The 19,992-nt window shown below is 36.7% G+C and overlaps 1 protein-coding gene across 3 annotated transcripts; it reads left to right on the top strand.

Moving 5' to 3' along the window:
- The first annotated feature begins 1,349 nt into the window (after positions 1–1,349).
- On the top strand, positions 1,350–10,859 carry LOC147495353 (disease resistance protein At4g27190-like). Of its 3 annotated transcripts, XM_086563990.1 has the most exons (9): positions 3,366–3,987; positions 4,111–4,969; positions 5,110–5,399; positions 5,729–5,817; positions 5,903–6,038; positions 6,130–6,193; positions 7,359–7,491; positions 10,071–10,243; positions 10,375–10,859. In XM_086563990.1, the coding sequence occupies exons 3-7, from the start codon at positions 5,339–5,341 to the stop codon at positions 7,387–7,389; spliced, it is 381 nt and encodes a 126-aa protein (XP_086420116.1). In that variant the 5' UTR covers positions 3,366–3,987; positions 4,111–4,969; positions 5,110–5,338; the 3' UTR covers positions 7,390–7,491; positions 10,071–10,243; positions 10,375–10,859. The 3 variants fall into 3 exon arrangements, with proteins under 3 accessions (XP_086420115.1, XP_086420116.1, XP_086420117.1); XM_086563991.1 differs by lacking the exons at positions 10,071–10,243; positions 10,375–10,859 and having other exon boundaries at positions 7,359–7,695; XM_086563989.1 differs by lacking the exons at positions 5,110–5,399; positions 5,729–5,817; positions 5,903–6,038; ... (2 more) ...; positions 10,071–10,243; positions 10,375–10,859 and having other exon boundaries at positions 1,350–3,488; positions 3,853–3,987; positions 4,111–4,696.
- Positions 10,860–19,992: the final 9,133 nt, after the last annotated feature.

Below are 19,992 nucleotides of genomic sequence, written 5' to 3' on the forward strand. Positions count from 1 at the left end.
GATCTCGGACTAGTGCTCAAAAGTTAACATCACTCGATCAATTATATTATATATAAGGTCAGTTTATTACAAATTTTCTTCTTCCTTGCTAGTTGCTATTATACAAAGTTTGATTATTACTCTTGTTTTTTGCACTCGTCATTCATTGTTAAAAACACCTTAACAACATAACCATGTTTTTCGAAATGGAGCAAACTTATTTGATCCATCACTTATTTGAAATCTGAGCTAACCAATTCTACTGATAAAGTCCAATGATGACTATCTCTTAAAACTGATTTGTATTTTTTGGCTGCTAATTCTCCACCTTTACATGATTTTAAATGTGTAGATATCCAGTTCGTACTTGAACGTTTTCCTTTGGTTCTTGTTATTAGAGGTTCAGAGAACAACCAACTGCCCAAGCAAAGTGAGATTATACATATTCTCTATTTTACTTAATGTTATGTATTTTACATATATCCTACTGGAGTATATATTCTATCATGTCTCATCACTTTCATTAACAACCAATGTGTTGAAGAATGACAGGTATGGAAGTTGATGGAGCAGTAGTTTTGTGAGCAGTTGTTGGAAGCGTACTGACTCGTGGTCTTAATCAGTTTGGTGTCAAAAGTCTGAGTGACCAAATTCAGACATTGAGAGAACCAAAAAGGAGAACTAATTGCCAGAGTAAACAAGGATAAAAGTCCAATGATGAAAAACTGATTTGTATGCAAATCGTTTATTGTTTAGATTTGCACGGATTGATTCAGGCATGGTATTAATGTTTTGTGCACAAAGGGCCTATTGGAACCATATTGGATTGGTGGGATAGGGCACTGAGGCTATTATACATAAAAGCAGATGTTGTGGACAAAGAAGCCAAAGTCAAAAGCAAAACTGTTGAAAAAAAGATGCACAAATTGGAATTTTTGTACACCTGATTGTTGTTCAAACAGCAGCCGGAAAACAGTTGGAAATTTATTTTTTGTTCAAGAAATTGGGAAAACAAATGTTGAAGTGATGGATGATCTCTTAAATGAGGATAGTCATTTCTCAGAAGAGTCTTTAACGTGTTGGGGGAATGGAGATGGCAACAACAACACTGATTGGTAGTATTGCTGATAAGATCCTTTGATGGTTTGGGAATGTATAGTGGGTGTTGAGTTTGAGAAAATTGGTGTCTATGGCATGGGTGGCGTGGGTAAAACCACCATTATGAAGAACATCAGTAACCAGCTCTTGCAACAACAAAGCCTTTGAAAGGGTTTTGTGGGTTACTGTATCCAAAGATGTTGATGCTCAAAACTTCAAAATCAGATTGCAAAGAAAAGTCACATTGGATCTTTCTGCGAACAAGATGAAGCTACACGGGTCGTCATTGTTGCTAAGTGCATTGCGTAGAAAGGGAAAGTTTGTGCTTATCCTAGACGACATGTGGGAGGCATTTGATTTACAGGCTCTTGGAGTTCCTAAACCCACAAAAGACAATGGGTGCAAGATATTATTGACTACCAGGTCAAGGGAAGTGTGCGAAGGAATGTTGTGTCAGAAATATGTCAAAGTTGAGCAGCTTTCTGAGGACGAAGCATGGGAACTGTTCTTGGTAAATGTCGATGAGGAGCTTGTTCCCGACGTGGAAGGGATTGCAAAAGAAGTTGTTGCGGAGTGTCGTGGTTTGCCCCTTGCAATCATCACAATTGGGCGAGCTATGAGTAGAAAGGATAAGATTGAGTGGCGAGTTGCATTATCAGATCTGAAGGAGTCTACAAGTTTGAACAATGCCATGGAGGAGAAGGTGATTCAGCGTTTGAAATTCAGTTACGATCAAATGAGGGAGAATCACCAGAAGTGTTTCTTATATTGTGCATTGTACCCTGAAGATTATGAAATCGACACTAGTGAGTTGATTGAGTATTGGGTTATGGAAGGGTTAGTCGAGGGATTGAGCAAAGAAGATGAAATGAATCGTGGGCATATTATACTGAATACACTAAAGCGTTGTTGCATGCTAGAAGAAGTTTCTTTAGAAGATGAGGAGAGGGACCGTGTTAAAATGCATGATTTGATTAGGGATATGGCTCTTTACATCACCAAAACAAAACCTAAATTCATGGTCAGAACTGGGATTTCATCAACAGAAATACCGCACGAAGAAGATTGGTCGGAAGATCTTGTGAGGGTTTCCTTTATGGATAGTTGTATAGAAGATATTTCGATTATTCCCAAATGCTCTAAACTCTCGACATTCATCATTTCTCAAAGTTATTATCATAAGGATCGTAAGCTAAATACCACAAGTGGTTTCTTTATGCACATGAAAAGTCTCACGGTTCTCGATTTATCCTGGACTCGTATTGAGTCGTTACCAGAATCAGTCTCTGATTTGGTAAATCTTCGTGGGTTACTCTTAATTTATTGTAGGAAATTAGTTAGAGTGCCTTCTCTATCCAAGCTTCGGTCACTGAGAGTGTTGAAGCTCACAAATTCGGCCATAGAAGAACTGCCTCATGGGATGGAAATGTTGGTCAACCTCAGAAGCCTTGATCTCAGTGGCAATTCTAAATTGAAAGAAATGATCCCCACGGGATTGATATCCAAGTTTTCTTTACTTCAAGAGTTAATATTGGAGGATATAAATCTCTCAAGCTCGACACAATTGGAAAATCTTTCAAGCTTGACACAATTGGAAAATCTTCATATCCAATTTCACGAGTTGTCAGACTTCATTACCTATGGTGAATTTGAAAACTTTGAAAGGTTAAAAAAGTACTATATTCAGGTGGGAAAAATGGACAGAAGACCTGACCTCGAGCACGAGAGAAGTCTATTTTTGTCCAATGCCCTCTCACTTCCGAAACGCATTCAATTTCTTGAAGTTGCAAATGATTCGCAGCAGGACCTAAGAAAACTCTGGATTGAGTCATGCAATTCAATCGAATTCATAGTACCAGAAGATGAAGAGGGCATCTTCCTACAACGGATTGAGAGCATGAATATCCAATCGTGTCAGAGTCTAAGCAAGATATATGAGAAGGTCCTAGCACACGGAGCTTTTCCTTGTTTGAAGACTTTGGTGATCGGGAGTTGTCATAATATCAAAATTTTATTGTCGTCTAGGTTGCTTCAACAGCTTCTTAACCTTGAGCAGATCTGGGTTGATAATTGTGAGCAATTGGAGGAGGTAATTGTAGAAGAAGAAGAAGAAGAACCAGTTGAAGGGCGCAGCAACAGCAACCACACTGGTACTGGAATTGATTATACTGTCACACTCCCAAGGTTGAAGACATTGTACTTTCTCGAACTACCGAAACTGAAGTGCATTTGGAAGGGCGTGATGGTTTGTGACTCTCTTCAAAAAGTCGAAGTATACCATTGTCCATAATTGAAAAGGCTCCCTCTGTTCAAGGGAGAACATCAATCAGCACCACCTTCTCTCCAAGAAATTACTCACAATGTGATTTGTTGAACAGTCAAACTGGACGCAGAGAACGCAACAACTTAATGTATGAACAAAAAGATGTATTTGAATGAGAATTTGATTTAATCTGTATTGTTTAAGTTGAGTATATATCTATATTACCTATTGATCTATGAAACGAGTTTTAGACACATTTCTTCAAACTACACAAGTTTATGGTACTATATTTGTAAGTCTTTTGTGATACACAATGCATATTCTGTTTGATCTAAGCATTTTGTGGAGCATCCTAAGTATGTAACTAACTGTAGGACTGGTACTGCAAAGAATGTCGGCTCATTAATTTTCTTACTAACCACTTCTATCAGTACATTGTATGCATAGACTTTCAAGAACTTTTGCTTCGACATTTATCCTTAGTCTGCTGAAATTAGCATTAAAAATTGCAGATGGTTTAGAGGAAACTCTTGAGACCACTGTCTGGCTATTTAGTCCTTCGTTGGAAATTTGAACCGTCTCATTCTGCGTACATGTCCTGCCTTGATGTTGGCAAACCAAAGCGCCCAAATCGTCTTCCTGTGGAGGTTAGTAAGATTCCTGCATTATGTGTTATGAGAAATGTTTCCATTTACTCTATATTGACTCTCTAGAAATATTCCTCATTACTATGGCGTGACTTATTCCCATCGCATTGCCTTCTTCAACAGCGATAATTGCAATACATCCATTTTCAATTTCCATAGAAGCTTCCCCATCTGGAACTAAGGGAAGGCCGCTAGCCTGGGGGTAATGAAGTGTATTCTTCTCAGAGACGGTATGTTGAACGAGCTCATAATCAAGACTTAAGATACGGATGGCAAGGGTGCAACTAGGGCCTCAAGAAAAAGATCTGACTGGGAGGGAGCTCAATCAGCAGAAGGTTCATTAACAGATGTGGTTGGTCGAGAACAACTGTTGGCTGTTCCATTCCCTGTCCTCCAAAAGAGTGGTGGTTGTGGTTCCAAGATTCTTGAATTGAGACGCAGCCTCAAGGCTAATTGGGCGCATGTAACTTGCTTAAGAGTGCTGATAAACTGACTAGCAACTCTCATTTCCCAAATGTTGATTCCCCTATTGGCTGTTCTTCATGTCATCCTTTTGTGGGGAAGGTCTTTAAAAATCTTGAAGTGAGGCGGGCAACTTCATTATTTTGTGGGGAAGGTTTGTATTCCGAAGTGATAGTAAGGACAACTACTTGTATTGCCCCAATGCTGTTGACCTGAGAAATGATGAAATTGAGCAATTTCAAATTCATTGGATATGAGGTGAACTGAGGGTGTGTTTGTTAAAATTTTACTAATGGAAAGGAAAGGAAATAAAGAAAGTGGTCCACTGTGGAAAGGAATGGAATGGAATGGAATAGAAAGAGTTAGACATATATGTACTTGAAAAAACATCTGGTGTTAGTTGGAACCAATGGTCATGTGGAGGGATCTCAAAGAAATCAGAGGAAGCAGAGAGTGGTGGGATTCACTCGAGTAGGATTATCCATGTCCTGAACATCTCTTTCAAGTGCTCAATTATTAGGTTAGTTAAGGCTTTTATTCTTTTCAATTTTCCTTTTAAACTTCTTCATAATCTGATCTAATGAAATTTTCCCTACTATTATAAAATCAAGGTCTAGAAGAATTAATAGGTCATGCTGATGTTGTTGCTTTTATCCACAGATAAATTCGGATGTATATTGATTTTAAGTGGAGAATCAGAAATTCATGACTTGTTTTGGTTTCAATTGATTGAAATTTTGAATTTTATTGTTTTGTTTTTTCCAGTTGAACTGATTTCTAGAATTTTTTATTGCAGAATCGCCACTGATAGTATTGGAACTTCTTTTGGTAAGGGTAAAACTCAGCGATGGCAGTCTAATGCGTCACCAATGTCAGCGAAACAACAAACATGCTGTTGTCTTTTGTTCCAATTGCACAAAACGTTACTGCCATCCTTGCATCAAGAATTGGTAATTTGATCTTTAAATAATTACTGACATCTATTAACTAGAAATCTATTTTCAATCTAGAGTAATTTGTAATTTTCATAACTGCGTAATGTGTTGTTTTGATGCATTGATGAAAATTTGTGTTTGCACTACTCTTTACTGTTGTAACTCCCTAAATGTAATTTGTTAGGACATAGAAGACCAAGAGTTTCAAAATGGGAATTTGCACAGTTCAAAAGTGCATATACTTTTTTTTTTCCTGAATTTTATATATGGCTAAATGATAATTTTGTGTATAATTATATAATGAGCTTATTTAAAAATTTTGGTTTCTGTATGGAGTATAACAGGTACCCTGAAAAAACAGAGCAAATTGAGAATCCTGTGTGCTGTGGAAATTGAAATTTGCAAGGCTTGCTTGCGAGCGAATATAGTGGTGGTGTGGACTTTTGCTTTTTGCTTCTGTTACTTTTTAATTTCTGGTAGTACTTTTTGGAGAATACCAACGTCCTATTTGTGTACAGTCCAGATGTGAGGAACCCAATCTAAATGTCAAACTTCAGCGGCTCCTCTACTTGCTACACGGAGCTTTGCCTCTCCTCCGGCCTACAAGTTGTTTGGAGCAGGATTCCGAGATAGAAATGGAAGCCGAATCACAGGGTAATTTAATCAAATGTGGGAATTACATTTAATATTGGTGCTTTCTCTCTTTGCTACTTGTGTTTCAAATAGCTATGTCTCTAACTTTTAGGGCTTGAGCGTGCGGAAGTGAACATCAGAAGGATTAAACTTGATGAAGATGAACGTCAGTATTGGTATGCCCTAATACCCTCATGTTTGTATTGTCTTCTTCTTTCTTTCTTTTGTAGTTTTTTTGTTATTTCCAAATATTGTGGTATGCCCTAATACCCTCATGTTTGTATTGTCTTCTTCTTTCTTTCTTTTGTAGTTTTTTTGTTATTTCCAAATATTGTAGTTACTTGCATCTGAAATTGATTTTTATTTTTATCTATGCTTTTTGTTTTTTCGATTTGTGTTGGTGCTGGTGCTGGTCGTATGTGCGCGCACAGGGGGGAGGGGGAGGGAGGGAGGGATAGGGGTTCATATCATTTTACATGTCATGTGGATCAGGGCACTGGTATTCGCATCCCCGACTTTTGGGATTAGCACCTATTTCGTAAAAGGGTAACACAACACAATAAAGGTTATTCCACATGTGTCCCAAGAAGCACCCCAAAGAGAGAAAAAAAAGTCAGTCGTCTTCTTCCCTTTCCTTACATTTTCTCTCCGTTATTCTTTCAAATAAACAATGGCCTCTTGGTTAAGGGATTAAACAGTTTTAAATTAAGCACAACCTTACTACCACCACAAACAATCAATTTTGGCATGAAGTCCATAGTTTTTTCTCCCGTGTTCTCATCATCAATATACCCAACATTCACTTTACGAAGTGTAATTAAATAAAAAATCGCTCGAGTACCTTGAAACCCAATTCGAATTTAGTATTGAACATTGAAACCCAAGTGCACATCTTTTAGATATAGATGGGAGAATGATATTTCCTGGTGACGGTAATAATTTTTCGTAGCATTGGCAACCTTGCAGCAGGAAGGCACCGGAACGAACTGTAGATGAAATCATCTTTTTCTGCTTAATCACTGTGGTATCTTTCCACCATGAGAACTGTTCCGCGGTAGGTATGTGTTGTGGAAACCAATAAGCTACAAGGATTTGCTGCCGCGGGGAACTCCCTTCCCCTCATATTTTCACGACTATATATGCACCTAAGACTCTAAGGCACCATGAATATCCTAATGAATATACCCCTTATTAAACAATTAAGTGGCTTTATTTTCTACTTTCCAGTGGGTCAACATGACTGCAAAGAGCTGATCCACTGCTTTACCCATCCATTTAATACAACTAGAGGTGTTGTTTCAAGAAATTAACTACATGAGTAGCATTTTTGTGCATTTTCAGGTTGTGCAGGGCTCACAGTCTAACATTGTAGACCTGTATTGCAAGGAGGAGCTTCTCGCCATCTCTCAATGGCTGATATAGTGACTCCAAGTTTGAAGGAGGTTACTAGGTGGTGTGAGTTAGGACATAGTAGGTAATGTCTATATTGACATGGTACACTTGATAGTCTTGAAACTTCATGATCCAATTTCTTCTAATTTTAACTTGGTAGTTGCATCTCAAAAGTTTCCCAAGAGATTTGGGAACTCTCAAATAAGGTTTTTTGTGAGGTGTCATAAAAACAAAGGTTCCGAAGAAAATCGGTTTCGTGAAATCCTCGATGCAAGTTATGGTCCTTCATTGCTGGATTAGTAGCAAATCGAAATGGGGATTAGATGTGACATTGATGATAACTCAACCGGATCATATGCAGAGTAACACTTGTTTCAAAGAGTAATATCTGAGTTGATAATTTTTGCTATCTATATATTGGTGTATATTATTGTATTTAAAGTATGTTTTAATCGGCAATTCCTTTTTAAAATTGCATTAAGAGTAAAATTTTATGATGTGGAGGCTTGGTTTGAGCATAGTTTCGGACATACATATATAGAATTTGGGAATATGAATAACCTCAAAAAATTATTAGAATGACAGTTTGTCCCGTTATTTTGTTCTATTTTTATCATTTTTTTTATTGAAAGATGTCTTTATCTTCCTGTGAATAGAACCTCTTTGTTATTCTATGCCTCTAACGGTTCCTACTCTATATACCTCCATCATATATGGCTTCATTTTCTTTTCTTCCCAGTTGGATCACTTCTTGCCATATAGACACTAATTAAATTACCGATGTTTTTTCGATTCCCCGACGTCTCCATGGTAAAGATACAATCACAGCCTTAAATTATTTCCCTTTCCCTTTTTGAGTCCGTGTTAGTTGTCGCAAATTTTAGACTTCAAGGGTGACTAACCGACTATCCTCCACTTTGTTGAGCCTTAGTGTTGAGTTTAGGCATGTACTAATTCATCGGCTTTCCAGTTGATTTATTTGCATGTTATTGTGTCAATGGAGTTGTTAGTCTCTGAAATCCTTACTCCATGAATGTTTCGTTTGCTCTCTACGAGTTTGGTCGAAGAAAATGGACAAGATTGGTCACAAGACATAATTTCTGCCATCTTTCTCATAGTAATGGAGGTTTCATATCTCACATATTCTATTAAGGTAACATATATGTTTCCATATAGCGAATGTCATTGTAGAGTCAACCTTGTGTATGTGTATTTCTTATGCATTTAGATGCGCCCATCTTTCTTTTGCATCTTAGTGTTTAGTTTCTTAGTAAGTGGTGAGTCACAAAGGAGCTAGTGTGGATTTCCCTCGTAGTGTATTAATGCACCTTCAAAGTAAATTACTTAGTAAGTCAAATTAGAAATTAGAGATCTCGTGAATTCTAGTGTGAGGTTGGTTGTTTATTTTCACTCAAGTTATATTGGTTGTACATGCCTTTTTGCTGGAAGTTAAAACTTGATAGAGGTATTTGGAAGTTCTCTACTTAATATCTTATCATTTGCAAGCTTAGTTATATTAAATATGGGGTTCCTGAATGGAAGTGGGTAGTTTGTTGTAGAAAAAGGATTCTCTTGTTGGAGCTGAATTTGATATTTTAATATTGAATTAATCTTTGGTGCTAATATAATGATAGTGCTCATGGGTTGGAGTACAATAGGGACAATATGCCAAGGCTTTAGATATGACACGAAATTTCCTTACACTTACGAATGATTACTCGAGGGTATTTAGGTTTCTTAATTAAGTGGTCGATAGCCTTAAATATGTTTTGGTTTGCAAAGACAAATGTGTAGTTCTTGGGTTCGTTAGAAATCGATACCCTACCAACTTGCTCTTGGGGTTTGTTTAATATATTTTCTTAGCTTATGCAGATATTGTATCTTGTTGCATGCAACTTCTTGTACATAGTATCTTGTTCTTGCTTCTTTGGACCATCTTCACATTAGTTAACTCTGTCATTTCTTTTATATTCACCAGAAGTGACTAGCAAATGCATCCAAGAGCTTCGTATGCCGTTTCATAACGGCTATTCCCCTTTTTCTTTTCTGATAACTAATGAAATTTGTGTACTTAGGTGGCTTCCGCTTGATGTTGCAAGGATATGAGGACGCCATTGGCTTGAACCGTTGCTCTCACCCGGTTCTAGTTCGGACATCTTGACATTTGCACCAAAATAATCCTTCCTTTCCTCTCTTGAATGTGGTTAATATAGCAAGGTATTTCCGCGACTTTCACATTTACCTTCGATATAGATATGTCCGCTAAAAGTGGCTTAAAAATTGGTCTCAGATTTATTTGTACCGAAGTTTCTTTCGAATGGGCACACACAAAATACACCTTGAACTATAAGCATAAAACCCTCGATAGGCGCCGAGTTTTACTGGATTTAAAGATTTTGTTGGACGGCTTATGCAGAGTGTGGGTTGCAATCCTTTACCTCCCGTGAAGTGATGTTTGTGATGTCCGTCTAGAGAGCATGCAATCAGTAGTAGGGGAAGGTATTTGTTATATTCTCTCCTGTCATCTTATTACTAATCCCTCCTTTTGTTGCTATTTATTCACCTAGCTCCTTCTACATGTTTGAGATTAGCAAGAATACCATTATGTATTGAAACTATACAACTAGAACCTATATGCCTATTATGTTGTAATGGGACTAGTATTTTGGTTGTGTTGTGATTGTTAGGGGTTGGTTTTGTGTTGGGTTCTTTTTCAGAAACTACAATGCAAGTACTCATGGGTTAAGTTGGAGTATAATGGTGACAATATGCCGAGGCTTTAGATATGATGCAGAAGTTTTCTTACTCTTACAAGAATGATTGCTCAAGGGTAGGTAAGTGGTCTTAAAACAGTTTTTTGCTTTGGCGTTTACCCAAATTGTATTGCCTATTGAGAGGTTGTTACTTGTTGCCATTTTTTCGATTTCTCTCTCCTTTTTGAGGCCAAAAGCTATCCTTTGTGCAGGTTGTTGTTTTGCTGCAACTGTGGAGCCTTTTAAATGTGCTCACGCTTCATTTCCTACTTAAACAAATCATTCTCTTTACTTGAAGATAATATGGAGGAATGTTGAAAGGCTAGATTATGAAACGTGACTTTGCTCGTTTATGTTTGTTTGTATATGTCGTTGAAATGAATCAAGGAAGGAAGTAGGAAAACTTCTTTAGCTTTAGTTTTTATGTTTATGTAAATTGGGATTTGGGTGGATTGGAGGCTTTGTTTCTATGTAAATTGGGATTTGGATTGGTGGATTTGTTTCTATAAAGTTTAATTGGTTGGTTTTTTTTGTTATTCTTTTGTTGTTGTGGAGTGTGATATATTATGTAAGATGGAATAATCAGATCTGGGGCTAGAACTATAAGTGCAGGGTGGAAACAATTTGATCCCAGAAATTATTATTTTTTTTCCAGGTTTACAATTTAGTAACGGATATATCCGTGACATACCAAATCATTTTTCCCACTAATTATTAGAAATGTAACAAATGCATCCGTTAGTGACTACAGCCCGCCAAACTTTACTCACATTTATATCCGTTATAAACGACCAATTTGATTGACATTTATCTGTTACAAATATTTATAGTAACGGATATATTTGTTAGTAAAATTAATTTTAGTAACGGATATATCCGTTAGTAATTTTTGCTTAAGTGACTGTAACACCCCAGAGCTAACGAATATAAGCGTTAGTAAAAATATAAGTAACAGTTATAACTGTTGGTAAACGCTTCTTTTGGTGTAGTGATTGTTAACTTTAGGCTGAAAGAACTTAAAATGAGTCTGAATATCATTGAAGATGTAAAGAAATAAAGATTTTTTCATACGAAAGCGCCGTTTGAAATCCTCTTTCGGAAAGACAAGACGATCAACGAAGTAGTTGTCCTTCAAGATTTCCAAAGTTAGAGCATATTTTCTATGTTTAACTTTTCGACCCTTCTTTGAACCACCATGTGGTGCCTTCGGAGCATGTACTTGTGCTTGTGCAAGTACAACCAAATTGTGCTTCATAAAGGGCATGACGTTAACAAATTCTTCATCAAGACTATCTACCGAGTCTTCCGCTGGAGGAGATGAAGAAGAAGAAGACGATGAAGATGAAGATTGAAGGGGAAAAATCTCATACTTCATGATCTATTTTTTGGCAATGTGTGTGTGTTGTTTGTTAAGGATTGATGTGAAATGGTTGAGTTGTTTGATAAAAATGTTTGAGTTGAGTGTATGTAAAATGAAGAAGGAGATGAGTGTAGATATATGGATGTAGAAATCTAGCCGCTTTTTGCCCGTTTTTTTTCTCGTTGGAGCACTCGACATTAGGAGTGGCGCGCGTGGTGCTGGTCAAAGTAAAAAAAAAGCTTGGGTGACATTTGTAATGAAGCGCGACATTACCAATGTCCAATGCTACCACCTAGAGATGGAATTCCGAGATATTCCGAACTTTTTCTTCAAATATAAAGAAAAAGACAGGTTATACTACCACCTAGAGATGCTCTTATATGCTTCAAATGGCTAGTATTTATAGACAAGTTTCTTGCATTATCGTTGATAAAAAGGGTGAACTATAGGAACTACATACACTCGCTATTGAACAGTTGACTTTCTATGTATCTTCTGATCAATGAATACTGACTTAAATTAGTAATTGAGATGTGTTATGAAAATAAAATTTCTGATAACTTATTTAAATTGGATTGTGTTTCAATTTAGGTTAACTAATGAGTAGTTATGTGACAAAGTTAATGCTAAACCTCACCAGTGTACACAAACAGTTTGAATCACTAACGGATTGTCTGGAAGGCTGCTGAGAGATAATTGGTGTTGTCAAAAATTTACCATTGCATTACTTAAAAGGTTAGCATTAGCTTATTTGATCGTCACGAAAAAACGTAGTCAACGCTTCATCAAATACGTTTAGCCAAAGCCGGGCCCGTCGGGTTCATTCATTGGAAACTGCTGCGTGGTAGAGTACATGAGTAGACAAAAAATGTACCAATTTTGTGCTGTACATGCTTCACACAAATAGTAGTAGCCACGTTAGAAGACTAATTACAAAAGAGTTATTATTTACTCCACTTTTTAAGGCAGAAGAAGGATATGCTAAGAAGGTACTACGACCGATTCATTCTTCCAAAGGGCAAAGGTACGTTCTTGTTGTTGGTCCGTGCAAATTCACAACGGACAAATATATAGATGAGGACATTGATAAACGATAAAATGAATAGTTTCCCTACGAAATGAACGATGAACTCAAAACGTAAGAAAACTAAAACTAATTATGATGCTATATGTTTATCAAAGATTTTTCTATTTTCAATTCTATCGAAATAGAGTGGAGTAACAAATTCGTTCCACTCCTAGTGCTCTAGCATGGAATTGTTTTCTAATCTAATTAGTCGGTCTTAAAATTTCATGAGAGCTTTTTTAACGGGCTTTAATTATACTACGATGCAATATGAAAAAGCAATATGTTGAATGTCACTACTTAAATATATGGAAATACTAATGTTCTTGAATCTAGATAAAGAATTAGAGGAGAATTGAATCCACCTCGAATCCAACTTAATCACCTAGAATAGATCGTTGTAATCCAATTCTTATGTTCTTACGGTAAGAATTGCTCGCTCTAATCCCTAATTAACACGACATTTCTACCAATTATAACTAAGATGTGAGAAATCGCCCACCCATTCTCATGGCGAACACCGACCTTCTAGAATGGAATAGACTCTACAACGCTTCTACACTATACAACTAACTAAGTTTTCATCAAGGCTTCATCAACCCTCTTAATGGAGGTTTTAGCCTTGATTCATCAAACCATCATTTCCCATTGAAATTGAATACAACATATTACAAAGATTCTAACTTTATGAAATTTAACTAAACAATAATCGAAATTTAATTAATAACTAAGAATTGAATGATAACAAGAATTGAAATTAGATTTAAGAAATTGTAAATGACAAAAATCGAAATTGACAAGAATAACTATTTTATTTATCTAATTAATAAAGAACAATGATTTAAAGTTTTAATCTAAAACAGGGAATGAAATTCTAAAACTAAGATCTAAAACTAATTAATGGAGGCTACTAATATAATTTCTAATCTAGGTCTAACTATCTACCATTAACAAAGAGTTAAGCTTTGGTTTTTATATGTTCAGATCCAAAAATCGTGCATGGGCTTGGAGCCATGTTTTGGGCCAGAGACCCAATTCTTTCAGTCCAAAAAGGCCTCTTCAGCTGCAGTTGGTTTCAACAGACTTTTCGTCCACTTCTGCTCCTCTGATTGGGTCAAGACTTGGACCATTGAAAAGCTCTTTCGAGCGGGTCGTTTTGACATAAGGTAGGCCCAATTCCGGTGGTCCGAGTCCAAAGATACGGCCTCTAAGTTCGGGCCGACTTTTATGTCTTTGTTTACGCCCCGACTTTTCAAATTTTGACCGGGCTTTAGAAAGGCTTTGTCTTCTTCAATCTTGGCCTTTAATCACGTAACTCCTTAGCAACCGACCCTTGCTCCTTATCTCGCTAAAGTGGCACATTTCTCGCATTACAATGGACTTTGAAACCCGAAATGCATAAAAACACGTGTCGGTGTTAACTCTTACTTATTACTCACATAATCGGCCTAAAAAGTATGATCATACTGAGGTTAAAACTACGCCTTTATCGCATTATAATCGTAGACATATTAACAAAAATTCCCGCAAAAGATCTCGTCAGATTAAAGACTGTATGCAAGCTTTGGCTCTCATTAATATCTAACAATAATTTTGTGAATGTACATTTTCACCGTTCGCTTTCTATTCTAAAGGAGAAATTAAATTTGAAGCCTCAAACTTTGGCCACACGGAAAAGGAGCACGTCTCCATCATATTAGGAGGCGAAACTGTGAATATAGAGAAGTTCGATTTGGTTACTGATGTTCGGATTGATATGACTGTATCATTGGTAGCTGGTTGTAATGGTCTATTTCTCCTTCAATGGGGCTCGAATTTTCTTTATGTTTGTAACCATGTTACGTACCGTCAATGTATGTACAAGACTTCCTAGACCAACTATGACTTGTAGAATTTCAACTACTCGGTTTGCGCTTCGTTGCAATTGGGCTCTTATTTATGACCAAGGCCCAATTTTTCGGGATATTAGGATATATCGGAGGGGCCAAAAAAAGATATATATCGGATATATCAATATGTCGGAGAGATAAATCGTTTTTGTCCATTTTGGTGATAATATTAAAAAAAACGAAAAATCAGAATATATCAGAAATATCGCCAATATATATCGGGATATATCGGTCAACAGTCAACAAAATCGGTCAAAAGTCAAACTATCCAACCAAGTCAAACGATATATATATCGAATATATCGAAATATGTCAGAATATATCGCCAATATATATCTTTATATCGGTTTAAAAAATATTAAATTTTTGGAACCGATATTTCGGATTTTTCGAAGTCGGATTGCTGAAAAAACGATATATATCGGTGATTTTTTGAAAAATCGACCGATATTTTCGGCCTTGTTTATGACAACAATAGAAAGTATAAAGTGTACGTATTCAGTACGAGCATGTGATTATGCCATGATTTCGACGGAATTTTCAGAATTCCGCCCAATAGTACGGTTTTTGAGAAATTCGAAATTTCAGATTAAGAATCGAAAAAATAGAAATTTCAGAATGTACTTGAAATAAAATGGAGTAACTGTCGGAATTCCGGTTTTTGGATTTGTCGGAATTCCGGAGATCCAAAATCTTGAACCATGGATTATGCTTATCGGGAATAAGAAATGAAAAGAAATTACTATGGAATATCCTATTTATAATTTTATCGTCAGTGAATTGACGCAACCAGTTTTTGCAGAAAAAAAATTGTATTGGCTGGTACACAGTGGTGGAGCCAGAAAATTGGGTGAGGGTGAGCCACAACTAATCACTATAAAAAAAAACTAAAATAAGATAACACCCAATTTGTAGAATTTTTGTTTTCCCTTGCATATTTTTTAAAAGTAAAAAAAAAAACACACACACAATTCGAATCCCATCACAAAAGACATGTAAATTTTGGAATTACAAAAGACTAGATTGCTTAATGAAATGATTTAGGAGAAAATAAATAAATACACGGACATTTAGCTTTGGAAAATTAAGAACTTGGGAAAAAAGTGCCTACAAATATATGTTTCTTACAAATATATATGCTTATGGAAACCACTTTAAAATTCCACAAATGAAAAAAAGCAATGAATTCTTTGGAATTGTAAGGAAAATAGTCCAAAAGGCATTAGGAAAAAACATAAGCACTTAGGGCACAATAAAGAATATTGTACAATGTTTAGACATTTTTTTTGGCTAAAAAGTAATTAATATTAATAGCAAAAAATGGTGTTACAGACTTATAAAGCGTTTACAAATTCTAGATTGGGAATATAATTCTCATGTTTCCGCTTTGTCAAAAATCTATAGTGGGTAAGCAAAATTTGGATTTTCAAGCTAGCTTGTTGTGCCAATATGGTTTATGATCCCACCATTTTTTTAAACTGTACATGTTTAGACACTGCTAGTACATTTTTTTTGTCGTCACTTTAGCGTTTATTTTAATTGTTTTCATTTTCATTCAATCCCGAAATTCCAATCACTGCCTTAAGTAGATTCAAAAGTAATAAATTCATTACAATTGACAATCAAAAAAATCTATGCAACAAATTAAAATTGTAATGGACTCGAGTAACCGCTCGATAGATCGAATTCATTTCATACAAAATTGAATTATAATTAATAAAATTCATTAACAAAAAAACTAAAAAAATAAGAGTTTGGGGAATTAAGGTTTAGAAAACATACCAATAAATATACATATGAGTTATTGGGACGGAGACTTGAGAGTTGAGAGTGTTATTACTCTTTTTTTCTCTTTCATCTCTTTTGTTTTTTCAAACAAAGAAAAACACTTGCCGAAAGTGTTGTTTCTCAAAATACATAAAATTAGAGATCATGAGCTTTCTCACGTTAGTTAGGGGAAATAGATTTTTATTTTGGTCACACGTGAGGTTTTAGTAACAAAACCGTATTCATATATATGGTAGTTACTTTTTTGAGTATTATCAAAAAAAAAAAAAAAAAAAAACTTTTATTTTAAGAAGTTGAGGGTGAGCAGTGTACCACTGCCCCCTTGGCTCCGCAGTTACACCTATATAATCTAAAAGACGACATTTGCTCGCTGGATGTTGAAAATAATGAATTTACAAAGAAAGGGCTTCCAACCTACCATGCCAAAATGTACGACATGTTTTTTATCGTCAGAGGTTAATGGATTGCCATGCTTCACGACAGTCTTTCCTGATCAATTAGACATATGGGTTTTAGCAGACAAAGCCAACATTCTATGGATAAAGAAAATTAGCGTTAGTCTTCAATCCTTGTCAAATAATATACCTAGTTTCTGGAAGGACATGTGCGTTGTTTGCATAAACAAAGACTTTAACAGCAGTGACATTGTGATACTTCTGGGTATGGCCCAAGGAGGGGTATGATGGAAAGTCGTCTAGTCCGGGTTTGGGTGACGGTTGCGCTATGGTGTGATTTCACTTCGCTTAGACAGCTGTCTAAAGATCATGACTATGAGTAATTGATCATCCAAATCCTAACGTTGAGACTTTTTCCAGAATGTTTGGCTGTGGATTTCATAGGAACTCCGCAGTTAAGCGTGCTTCGGCAGGAGTAGTTCAAAGATGGGTGACCTCCTGAGAAGCTATTGCTCGAAGTCCAAAAACCCCACACTGTCGGATGTTCGCAGTGGTTAATTGGGGACAGTATCGACGTGGTAGGATGAGGCGGGTTGTTACAGACATCTCAAACATTAAGTTGAAGTTGTTCATGTTGGGGAAAAGGATACCAATGGATCCTTGCTAAGATAGCTTGTATGTGGACACTCTAAACTCCAATCGAAAATGAGACATAGGATATGCCAATGATACCTACTTCCACATGTTACAAGCTTTATCTCTTTCCAAGGGTTTTTTTTTCAATTTTGGTTGCTCTCAAAATTGGTTTATCTCTATCATATGTTATGGGTCAAAACCTTAACTTCTTTTATATAGTATTATGAAATTTCGGTGTAAAATTAAACAAAATTTCGGTTCATCTGCAAAAAACTATAACTTTGCCAGGCTGTGCAAAGCCATGGGGGCATGTGCCCCTCTCGCAAGGCATGTTCGAGGGCGTTCGCCCCTATAGTGATCCTCCTATCAGTACTCATGTCTTGGCGTACTCACCTCATTAGGGTGTGCGCCCTTCACACAAGGCATATCCAAGGGCGTGCGCCCTTATGGTGCTCCCGAACAGTTTTTACCCAATTTTCACATGGTGAGGGACCACCCAACAATCTCCCCCTCCCGAATCATGAGGGGGGATACCTCCACACATTACCAAATCAATATGAGGAGTGTGCTACCAATCCGGTGGTAGCACAACAAACATCAAACTTGCCCTTCGACAAAACTTTGGTCATCATATCTAATCCATTTTTTTCGGTATGGATCTTCTCAATATAATGCATAATCGCTTATCTTCGAGAACTTCTTTAATCCAATGATAACATACATGTATGTGTTTGGATTTAGAATGAAAACTCGGATTCTTGCACAAATGGATGGTGCTTTGACTATCGCACAGTACCACAAGCTGTTTCTGTTTTAGCTCTAGTTTATTGAAGAACCTCTTCATCCATAGCATCTCTTTGCAACACTCAGTGGCTGCAATATACTCAGTTTTTGTAGTAGAAAGGGCAACACATTTTTGCAACTTTGATTGCCAAGAAACTGTCACCCTTGCAAATATAAACATATAACCGGAAGTGGACTTCATTGAGTCGACATCACCTACCATGTTTGCATTTGTGTAGCCTTTAAGTAAGGTTTTACTCCAAACTAAACACATACGCGCTTTGGAAGTGCCCTTTAGATATCTCCATATCTACTTAACACCTTCTCAATAGTCTTTACCCGGATTCGACAGAAAATGGCTTACAGCACCCACGACACAAGCAATATCCGGTCTTGTACGCACCGTTGCATATACATCATGTTGCCTACTGCAGATGTATAAGGAATCTTTTGCATTTCTTTCTTCGGACACTTAGCATTGGTCATGCGGAATTGGCCACCAAGCAGACAACTGACCGACGACATTTAATCCATGTTGAATCTCTTCGACACCTTATCAATATAGCTTTCTTGAGAAAGCCACAACTTTCCACTTTTACTGTCCCGAGTGATCCGCATACTAAGTATCTGCTTTACTTGATCTAAATCCTTCATCTCAAAGGATTTTACTCAAGTCTTTCTTCAACTTGGATATTTTGTTAATGTTTTGGCCAACTATCAACATATCATCCACATACAATAAGAGCACTATGAAACCCTCATCTGAAATTTTTTGAACAAACACATAGTGATCAGAAGTAGACTTTTGGTAGCCATACTTCACCATAAAAGACTCAAACTTCATGTACCACTGTCTTGGTGCCTGCTTCAAACCATACAAACTCTTTCTCATCTTGCATACCAAATGCTCCTTGCCTTTGACCTCAAAACTCTTTGGCTGGTCCATATTGACATCTTCCTCAAGATCACCATGAAGAAAAGTTATCTTGACATCTAGTTGCTCAACCTCTAGGTTCATACTTGCGGCCAAACCCAATACCACCTTGATAGAAGTCATCTTAACCACCGAAGAGAAAATTTTATCAAAGTCAATACATTTTCTATAACTGAATCCCTTTACAACAAGGCGAGCTTTGTGCCTTAGATGTGGATTACTCTCTTCATGCTTGACTTTGAAAACCCACATGCATGTTCTTGAGAATTTTTTTTCATTTCAATTTCTCAACTAAGTCATATGTGTGATTCTTATGCAAAGAGCTCATCTCATCTTGCATGGCCTTCAACCATTTTTCTTCTTCTATTCATTCAAGAGCCTCTTAATAGTACAAAGGTTCTCCGCCATCGGATAGCAATACATACGTATGTGGTAGGTACCTGGTTGAAGCTTGTCTTTCTCTCTCAGATCTCCTCAGCTCATCATCTGGTTGCTCAGGAGGATGCATTTCTTCTTGCTCAGGTGGTGGTTCATGCACATCTTTTGCATCTTATATCTCAATAGGTTCAATCCCATCATGAACAATAGGATCATCATCATGAGCCTCAAACCATGGTTCTCTGCATTCTCAATGCATTCTGCCGCTTGTTCCACTACTGGAACTTCCGGTTCTAAATCAACAAGGTCATTAACAAAAGTTTATAGTTTCTCACCATTCTCAAATTCCTCAATTGTTTGTTTTTCCAAGAACACAACATCTCGACTTCCCATGGTTCATCATCTTTTGCATCTTTTTCCAAAAACACAAACTTCTCGACTTCGGATTATCTTCTTCTTAATCGGATCATAAAGTTTATAAACAAACTTCTCATCCCCATAACCAAGAAAAATACACTATTTGGTTTTGTCATCATGCTTGGACCTCTCATCCATGGGAATATGAACAAATGCCTTGCACCCAAATACCTTCAACTATCTA

Source organism: Coptis chinensis, chromosome 6 (assembly GCF_015680905.1).
Source record: "Coptis chinensis isolate HL-2020 chromosome 6, ASM1568090v1, whole genome shotgun sequence".
NCBI classification, from domain to species: Eukaryota; Viridiplantae; Streptophyta; class Magnoliopsida; order Ranunculales; family Ranunculaceae; genus Coptis; species Coptis chinensis.